The following is a 9,751-nucleotide window of genomic DNA, read 5'->3' as shown; positions in this document are numbered from 1 at the left end:
GATGAGATGGGGGGCAATAATTAATATAAATTGAAGTTTAGGGTAACGATTAGTGTTTTCATCTGCAGAGATCTGTGGAAATGGCTAATTGTTCAAGGTGTTTCTGGCAATGGAAGAGATGAGAAGCCAACTAATGTAGTTCACGTCTGATGAATAGCTATGTAAGTTACCAGTGTGGCAATACAAGGCCTCTTACCCAATTTTCAGACCTGGACCAGTTCCCAAGCCTGAAATTCCTTTACTGTGGAAGAAGATGCAAAATTTTGAGGAAGAACATTGCAACATGGTCAATAGTATCTCCTGAGAATCCTAATTCAATATTTCCTCAGAAGGACCATTGGCATTTACCTAAGTCCCTACACACTGCAAAAACAAAAATACCTAAACTTCTTGTAAGCATTGGGTACTGTCTATAAACTTATGCCGATCTAATGAGATCCAAAATGACTTACTGATCAAAGTAGGGACTTATAGAGGTCACATATTAGATGGGGTCTTCTCTCAAGCCTGCCAGGGTTTGAGATTATGTGAAACTGAACTCAGTTCCTGTATAGTGGTTGGAAAATGTCTTCTTTAGTCTCATTTTTATTATATTTTCTTTTGGGGACTCAACTCAAAGTTCACTAGCCCACTAGTCTTTGGTGGTCCAAGAACTGTAATTTTGCCCTCTAGCTGCATGCGTCTCAACCTTTGACTTTTCAATGGTCTCTTCCAGATCACCATGTTTTCCTAGGGAGATAAGTGCTCCTCAAATACCAGATCAACCTCTCCATGGTTTCTGTTATTCCTGGACCCTAATCCTTTGTTAGGATCCTGATGTCTTCCAATCATTTTTTTCCAGTAATGTAGCTTTGCCAATTCTACCTGTGTGTGAGTTGATCCAAATTTTCCAATCCACCATTCCCAAAAGATAAAATTAAATGTTTCAATTTATGGATAATATACATAATGAAAAATACACAAATAAAAGTGTATAGCATAATAAATTTTTACAAATTAAACATACCAGATAAATTGAATATTATGAGAATACCATAAGATTCCATTTTGTCTCTTCCCAGGTATTATTTTCCAAAACATAATCTCTATCCTGACTTCTATCACTTTATGTTGTTTTTTATGAGTCTGTGTGTTTGTTTGTTTGTTTTTCATTTTAATGTTTATTTGATGTTTCCAAATATTTAAAAAGTAAAGATTCTTACACCAATGATCTCCAATGAGACCATGCAAAACAATTCAAAGGGTATGTAACCATCAACCCCTGCTTCAGTTTTGCTGCTTTATACCATTGTGGAATCAACACCAGAAAACTGAATGGAATGTGCCTGCATGGGAAATTCCTCCCATTTACAAAAAAAGGAAAACGAAAATCATGCAGGATGCTTGCTACTGTGTGTCTGTAAGTCAATTTCAAACTTGCTATTTTTATTTAGGAGGTACATGGGACTGAAAATTTTAGCTGCCCAATTTTATCCAACTGTTGCTAGGCCCTGAGTGGGCCTGCCTAGGACCAGTCAGTAGTGTATGGGTTCTTGACTACATGCAGGAAATAGTTCAGAACATGAGTTCAGGTGAATTTGAGGGTATGTTTATGAAAGCTGGGGGCAGAGAAACGAGGAATTGTTTAGCATAGAAGAAGCAACAGGAGAACCTAGGCTCACCCAAAAGTCAAAGAAAGGGGGCCAAGTTTGCAATTAGCACAACTGTGTATAATGCAACAGAATACAGTTGTCATACTTTAAATGTCAAATGAGGAGTTATTCACTACTATTCTGAAATCCAGTCTAGCAAAATTAGAATAAAAGGAGATTTATTTCTTTTTTTAAAATTTTATTTTTATTTTTATTGTTTAAAGTATTACATGTAGTACATATATCTCCTCCCACCCTCCATTGACCTTCTCCCAGTCCCCCCTACCCCGTCGCATGCCTTCATCCCTTCCTTCCCCCTTCCGCCCCCCCCCCTCCCCGCGGTGTCTTGTGTCCATTGGTTGTGCTTATATGCATGTATACAAATCCTTTGGTTGATCTCTTTCCCCTCCTCTCCAACACTCCCCTGCCATCAGAGTTTGCTTAGGCTTATTTTTCCTTCCTTCAGGAATCTGTTTTTCATCCATGATTTCTGTGCCAAGTAGAGCTGATGTCCTAAACTTCTGGTTTGTTGGATGCTGGCTTCTGTGGGAAAGGCAAGGCTGGGTGCATGGGGAGAGGAGACGGCCCAGCTGGAGCTGTGGGAGAAGAAGACAATCTTGATCTCAAAGAAAATAAATCAAGAAAGGGGGAGTCTGACAGGGTCAGCTTTTGCCTTAACTGAGCCAATCTGTCTTTTTGCATCTGTGATAACATATCCTTGGAATGTCTGGGTAACTTGTAACTTCCCTTCTTCTGGACCCTTTGGGGCACAATCTAATGTGCCAGGGCGCCAGGACAGACACCACAAATTCCTTCATTGTTCTTGGTATCCTATTAATTGTGGACTGTTAACTATCCTGCAGCCACCTAAGTATATGAGTATCATTTTACTTTCTATCCAATCCAGAGGTTCCCCCGCCCCGCCTCCGTTTGCTTCCTCCCGCCTCTCTAATCTATCACCAGTGGATTTCATGTAACCACCTCCGTCCCCTCCTTGGATGGCAATCTATGAAATAGATGCAAACCCGCCATTTTCTGGAGCACTATCGCAATCCGTTGAGATTCTGCTTCCCAGCAATTATCCACAGATTGGCTCAAAAAAGTTCTTTTTAGAAAACAATAGAGGAAAAAAGAGTGATTTGATAAGTAGTTGAAGAAACAGAACAAGAAAATCTCACCTTTGCTTTTGAAACCACCGACCAACCACAACCAACACAACCAGGGTAACCATTATAGCCAAACAGGTCAATACCGGGAGGATGTGGTATCCACCTGGTTGGGGATAAAATAAGAATGCCAATTTATGAAGTGTCTCTCTTCAGCCTCAGGTAATGTTTCTCATTTCACAGGGATGGGGCCTTCCACGCCTTTTCCTCTGTATTTTCTAGAGCTCCCCTTTCAGTTCTGCCTGCTCTATGCTCCTGATCTCAACTCGCTCTCTCTCTCTCTCTTTTAACCACATCATTAGATCCTTCCTTTTTTCTTTAAATATATTTTTATTGATTTTTTACAGAGAGGAAGGGAGAGGAATAGAGTTAGAAACATCGATGAGAAACATCTATCAGCTGCCTCCTGCACACCCCCCACTGGGGATGTGCCCACAACCATTGTACAAACATGCCCTTGACCAGAATCGAACCTGGGACTCTTGAGTCTGCAGGCCGACACTCTATCCACTGAGCCAAACCGGTGAGGGCTCTTTTTCCTCTTTACTACCTCTAACCTTTTTCTTGAAATTTAATTGCTTTCGTTCTTTACCCTTCTTTACTTGGATCTTCCCACTTTCATCCTCTATGCAGGGCATTCCTATCCATTTCCCCAGGGGCTCTCACTAGCCCTGGAACTATGGGGGAGACTCTCATTTCCCCCAGTGGCCCTCGCTCTTCCTCATCCCATGTAGGGAGCGATTATAGGGTTATAAAGTCGCAAACAGACCCCAGCTTAGAAAGCACAGTCCTCTAAGCATAATTAAGCTTGATCTTGTGACTATTCCCTAGATTAGGGGTGTCGAACTCAACCAGAGAAGGGGCCAAAATCTAAAATCCAGCCTAAATCGCGGGCCGAATGGTTTACTGAACAGTCATAAACTGTCATTGTGATGGAAACGCAGCGGAGTGCAGTGATGACAGCGCGGTGCGGGCCACATTGCAAGGCCTGGTGGGACGGATTTGGCCCGAGGGCCTTGTGTTTGACACATGTGCCCTAGATCTTTCCTTTTAGCTAGTTGGCTGTGGGAGGGGCAGCAAGTACTACCAAAACAAGTGAAACTTATAAGAACATTGTAAATTACCTTGTTTACACCTGACTATAAATAAAGCATCAGCTTTGCAGTCTGGATCTGTTCTGTGGCCTCAGCCAGGCACAGAAGATCCACCGAGACCCAGCTTATTCTCTTGTCTGTCTTTTTCTTCATCCTTCACCAGCCCTCCCTCAGGCTCGCCAAACCCAACCCCAGTGCAGGATTAGATCATGGCCTCCTTCCTCACCCCAACGCATGATTAGATGATGGCCTCCTTCTTCCTTGCCCCAGGGGATGATTAGGTCATGGCCTCCGAGGCTGCTGTGTTTCACTCGACAACTCAGACCAGTGGCCTCTCTAGCGGCCACTTCCAGGGTCACTCGAAGATACCACGTTCTGTCAGCATTGGGCAGGACGTCCCCTTGCTGAGTGTCTGGCTGCACCTGCTGCCCCCGCATCCACCGCACCCACACGGGCTTGGGGTGGAAGCCAGACACGTGGCACACCAGCAGCAGACGCCCAGGACCAGGACTAGCGCCTTGGGACACCCAAGCCTCTGGCTTCACTGGAAAGAGGAGAAGAAGTGAACTTTAGTGAGCCAGGAGTCTGAGCAGTTTGAGTAACCACTTCTGTCTCTTCTCTTGAAAACTCATCCTCTAGCCTCTTATTTCCTGCTTCAAAGAGATGATAAAGAGTTAAAAACGCAAATACAACAACTAAAGCACTAAGGAGGTGGGAATGAGGAGGAAACTGGTCTTGCCAGGCGTGTCAGGCCATAAAAACTGTGAACAATGCACTACCCTCGGGATGGGGGGAGGGAAGGGTTTGTTATTGCTGGCCCTAAGACAGATCACCCAATATGGCCTGGGAACCCCAACACCTGGAGGCCTTCCTGTAAGCCCAAGAAAGGGGGTATTACCATGACTACAAGACAAAGACCCCAGAAGGTTATAAAAAGTGAAGCCCTCTGCATATCTCTTCACTCTGATTTGGAAATTATTCCCAAGTCCACTGGTGTTAACAAATGGATCCCTATGCCGAAACAGGTTTGGCTCAGTGGATAGAGCGTCAGCCTGTGGACTGAAAGGTCCCAGGTTCGATCCCGTCAAGGGCATGTACCTTGGTTGCAGGCACATCCCTAGTAGGGGTTGTGCAAGAGGCAGCTGATCAATGATTCTCTCTCATTGATGTTTCTAACTCTCTATCCCTTTCTCTTCCTCTCTGTAAAAAAATCAATATTATATATATCTATATCTATATATCTATCTATATATATATATATATATATATCTATATCTCTCTATATATCTATCTATATATATATATTTTTTTTTTTTAATGGATCCCTCCCTTTTGGTATTTCTTTGGTCTTCCGCAAAAAGAGGAGGGGGAGTTGGCTGACCTTGCCGCTCCAGTTCTGCCTTCCCTGCTGCAGCGATGCCGGCCAGAAAGCGAGGGCAGGTGTTACTGAGAAGATTCTTGGCAACTTCTTTAACAACTCGGTAGCGATTGAGCACTTTGCAGACATCCCGAGCCCGACTTCCTGCTCCTGGAGCCGGCCTCCAGGAATACCCTTGGAAACTCAAGAAGTCGGATCCTTGGTATGCCCCATATAAGAAGGCTTCTGAGGCCTTCCCAGGACGCATTGTGCAGCCGGATGACATCTGGATCACAAAGGGATCTGGGGGTGGACAAAGAAGAGAGCGTCCATCGTGTGGGAATAATTGTTGGGAGGGAAAGAGAACAGTCTGTAAAGTAAAGGGAATCAAGGGGAGAAAAATGATCTGGTGAATCACATGGGATACTCGTGCTGGGATGAAAAGGAGAGGGGGGGATTGTGGGAAGAAAATGTGAAGAGAATAGGGGTACGTAAAAATAATTAATCTGACAAGTATCACAGGATCGCACTCATATGTGGAATCTAAGTAACAAAATAAACTGAAGAATGGAGTGGATCCAGAGGCATGGAAGCATGGAACAGAGTTCAGAATCTTAGAATGCGGGGGAGGGTGGGAAGTAATCAACCAAGAATCTTGTATGGGACAGTGAGGGCCTGGGGGGGGGGGGGGGGCCGCACATGGAGGAGGGGAGGCCTGGGACAGGCTTGGGGGGGTCAATGGGGGAAACAGGGGGACATATATAATACTTTCAACAATAAAGAATTGGGGTTGTGGAATATGTTTTAAAATAAATAATTAATTTGAAGGAGCTAGATGGGAAGGCTTAGAAACATAGCAGACTTGTCAGGAAGAGCTTACTTGGGAGGCTTGGGTACTGCTAGGCCACGTGAACACTCAGGCCAGGAAGAAAGGAGAGCAGACCCTGGCTGGGAGAAGCTGAATCTCAGGCCAAGGGTGAGGAAAGAACATCAAAAGAGCCAGAGTGTGAGGGTACACTCAGGGCAGTGAGGAGATACGTGCATGTAGGTCCTTCTGTGTTGGTGCTGGGGTGGAGGTAGAGCGGGAATGACAGGAAGGGTGGAGCAAAGAGGAGAGAGTGAATGACGAAGACAGAACACACGGTCGGGAAGGTTGAAGGAAGGTCGGAGCCCATATACCATCTTCACCTTAGCGGACCCCTCGGGCAAAAACCAGCTCGGAAGAGCAAACTCACATTCCAACTGAAACTGACTGGCACGCTCCTGAACTTGCCCGGGAAAGAGACGGAAGTACAGCTGCAACAGCGCATGGATGCCCTCCAGCTCCTCCTTGGTAAAATTGCCCCGGGACCAGGGCAACATGTAGATGATGGTGCCCAACGCCCTGTCCCAGCGATGAGTCTGCACTTCACCCAGCCAGCCTGAGCCCTGGGTGCTCTCCCAGCTGTGGTTGGCGAACGAGGAGATCTGGATCAAGCGAAAGGAGAGGGGTTCTTCTCCTGCCGGATGATGGGGTCCTAGGACATGGCCGGCTGAGAGACAGAGAAATGACAACGGAGAGAGGGTAAAAGGATGGGGGAAGATGGGCCCATATGGGAAAAGAGAAATGCAGATAAAGTTTGCACATATTCTCATCTTCCCTTCCCCCTGACCCAATTTCTTCTCCCCAAAATCAGAGAGGGAAACTGAGGGGTCAAGGATATGTTGCCCAGAACTAGCCTGGCATGCAATTTAGAAGGGCACCCATGGGGAGCGTTACTCCCTGCCCCCAGATCCTCCCTGGAACCTTTCTCCACTCTGCTATACCCAACCACAGGTATCATTCCTCCCGGCTTCTCCTTACCCTCTGGGCTTGGCCCAACACAGAGAATTCCCTGGAAGAGCAGGGGCAGCAGCAGCACTGAAGCTTGGTGGGTAAAGGATGCCATAGCAGGACAAGTGCTCCTCAGAACTCGGAGACCAGCTTCCCCTCCAAACCCTTCTGCGCTCTTATCTAACTTCCCCTGCCACACAGACAAACACCCCTCTCCTTCTGCTCACTTCTCTGTCAAAGCAACCTCACCACAGCCTCCCTCGCCACAGCCTCCCACGAGCTCTCTCATTTCCCCACATCTAGACCACTATCTTGGCCTCCACATTTTCTTCTGCTCCTGTCTGTGCCCTAACCTCCCCATGGTGCCAACCACTATGAAATGAGTCTGGCTTCCAAGGAGGTCTGCAAGTCTGTGGTCTGGCTGGGAAATTATGTCCCCCTTGGCCTTGGAGAAATCAAGTTCATACTTGGGTTCTCGTATCCTTTCCTACAAAACGAGGTGAGAGAAGGTCCTTGGTAGTGGCCAGTGACCTTTCCAGCAGTGCCCCCGCTCCTTATCTCTCTACGGTCTCCTCCCCCACCTCTCAGCATCCCAGCCTTGCTTTCTTCTTTATCCTCTGGGTATCATTTTACTCTTTCCTCTGGAGTCTATCGTCATTCTTCTCATTCCCCTGCCTGTTCTCCTTATCCCCTCTGACTCTAGCTTTTTATTCTGCTCTTCACAAAGACATTATTAGAAGACACGAGGCACTTTGAGTGTAGCTGTATCATCACAGACAACTCTCCATACTCCATAATGAAAAGGGAGCAGCAGTAGCAATACAGAGGGTCAGATCATCGAAGGAAGATGCGCTTCTTCTCAGTTTCCCCAGTTAGACACACTGTGGCTGTTGAAGGAAACCGTGAGTGGCATTGACCTGGAAGTGGTGTGCTGATAGACATTCTCACTCATGTTGTATGAATGAGTCTGTTGGGAATACACAGGGAGAGGCCTCGGAACCCCATTCTACCGAGTTGAGTGTGTGCACAGGTGCTCCGAGTTTGAAGAGCAGCCATGCAGCTTTCTGCTGACAGTTCATGGCCTGGGAGCTCAGGTGTCCCCTGGGTGGCATTTGATTAGAGAGGAGTTTTGTGTGAGGCAGAGAAGTGACTCAGGGGACTCGAGTGCTCATGGGAGAATTAATTACTGTGTTGAGTCTTTATTTTTTCCCTTTCATTAATGCTTGCTAAGGAGATAGTATAACTATTATTTCTTTGTTTGGTTTTCATATAAGCATTCAACTGGCATTTATTCAGAGCTCTAAAGGTATGCCAGCCACTAATATTTCAGATAGATGTCCTTAGGAGAAAACAACAACAAAAACCCAGCCTAAAACCTCTACTCTTCTGCTTATAGAGGACTCACAGAATTGTGCTCCCAGTATGGAAAAAAGTTTACACTCAGTCTCACCCGTTGTCTGAATTTTAAGACATTAACATCAGATACCTCATGTTCAATGCTGGGGAGAAATATTTGAGAATTCTGAGGTAATGTGAGAATCTTAAATTTTTTTGTTCAGAAAAATTATCATTATTTTATATGGCCAAAATTAATCCATATTTGAACACTCCAAAACTCAAAGAATATGTCACATAATCCTTCTTATGAAATTAATTATCTGAATCAAACCAAAAATTTACCTGAATAACGTAAGAAATATTTATATAAATTTTTTTAGAGAGAGTGAAAGGGCAAGGAGTGGAGGATGGGGAGAGAGAGAGAAGGGGAGAGAAACAATGAGAGAGACATATTGATTGGTTGCCTCCCAGAGGTGCCTAACCAAGATCAGGGTAGAACCTGCAACCCAGATACTTGCCTTGACTGGGAATTAAATTGCAATGGGCTGATGCTCCAACCACTGAGCCATGCCAGACAGAGCAATTTTTATAAATGAATCGGAGTACATCAAACCAAAAGACTTCTGCACAGCAAAAGAAAACATCAACAAAATGAAAGGCAACTAACTAAAAGTTTGAAGATATGTGCAAACAAAATCTCTGATAAAGAGCTAATTACATAAAGAACTCATATAACTCAACAACAACAACAAAACAATCAATTTTTAAAAATTGACAGAGGACTTGAAAAGACACTTTTCCCAAGAAGGCATTCAAATGGCCAACAGATACGTATATGAAAAGATGCTGAACTTCACTAGTCAAAATGAAATGCAAATTAAAATCACAATGGGTTGCCACCTCACACTTGTTAGAATAGCTATTATCAACAAGATAAGAAATAACTTGAGTTGGAGAGGGTATAGAGGAAAAGAAGCTATCATACTGGCAAAAATGTTAATTTATACAGCCACTCTGGAAACAGTATAGAGTTTCCCCCCTTCCTCCCACAAAAAAAAATAATAAATAATAATAATAATAATAATAATAATAATAATAATAGAGGTCAGAGAAATGGTGCAGTGAGAGGTCACCTTGGTTTCTCCCCTTGAAGTTTCCGCTATTTAAACAGCGGTAATTCAACAAAGAGTTCCCTCCTCAACCCACAAACACACCTAAGAGAGCTGCACAATGAAACACCTGAAGGAGGGTAAGGGGAGCAAACCAGGGAGCTGGGAGAGAGAAGAGCTAAGATGGTGCCGGGGATGAATCCCTGAGCTTGCAACCTGGAGCTCACTGTGAGTCTCAGCCCA

The 9,751-nt window shown here is 44.8% G+C and overlaps 1 protein-coding gene across 1 annotated transcript; it reads right to left on the bottom strand.

Moving 5' to 3' along the window:
• Positions 1-2,061: 2,061 nt before the first annotated feature.
• Positions 2,062-7,220, bottom strand: LOC118721598 (T-cell surface glycoprotein CD1e, membrane-associated). The gene is made up of 6 exons (XM_036442738.2): positions 7,092-7,220; positions 6,484-6,780; positions 5,273-5,551; positions 4,157-4,435; positions 2,810-2,903; positions 2,062-2,227 (listed from the first exon to the last, which is right to left on the bottom strand). Exons 1-6 carry the CDS (start codon positions 7,174-7,176, stop codon positions 2,062-2,064), a joined length of 1,200 nt encoding a protein of 399 aa, XP_036298631.1. The 5' UTR covers positions 7,177-7,220.
• Positions 7,221-9,751: the final 2,531 nt, after the last annotated feature.

This window comes from Pipistrellus kuhlii, unplaced genomic scaffold (genome assembly GCF_014108245.1).
Source record: "Pipistrellus kuhlii isolate mPipKuh1 unplaced genomic scaffold, mPipKuh1.p scaffold_m20_p_18, whole genome shotgun sequence".
NCBI lineage: Eukaryota > Metazoa > Chordata > Mammalia > Chiroptera > Vespertilionidae > Pipistrellus > Pipistrellus kuhlii.
Note: the sequence above shows the minus strand (reverse complement) of the source record. Positions and strands in the feature narration are given on the sequence as shown.

Bases quoted from the DNA above. Each gene is read 5' to 3' on its own strand.
- LOC118721598 (XM_036442738.2), bottom strand. From the start codon at position 7,176: ATGGCATCCTTTACCCACCAAGCTTCAGTGCTGCTGCTGCCCCTGCTC. The intron at 6,781-7,091 runs GTAAGGAGAAGC...TCTGTCTCTCAG, and splicing joins TGTTGGGCCAAGCCCAGAGG to CCGGCCATGTCCTAGGACCC. The intron at 2,904-4,156 runs GCAAGGAAGAAG...ATCCCCAACCAG, and splicing joins TGACCTAATCATCCCCTGGG to GTGGATACCACATCCTCCCG.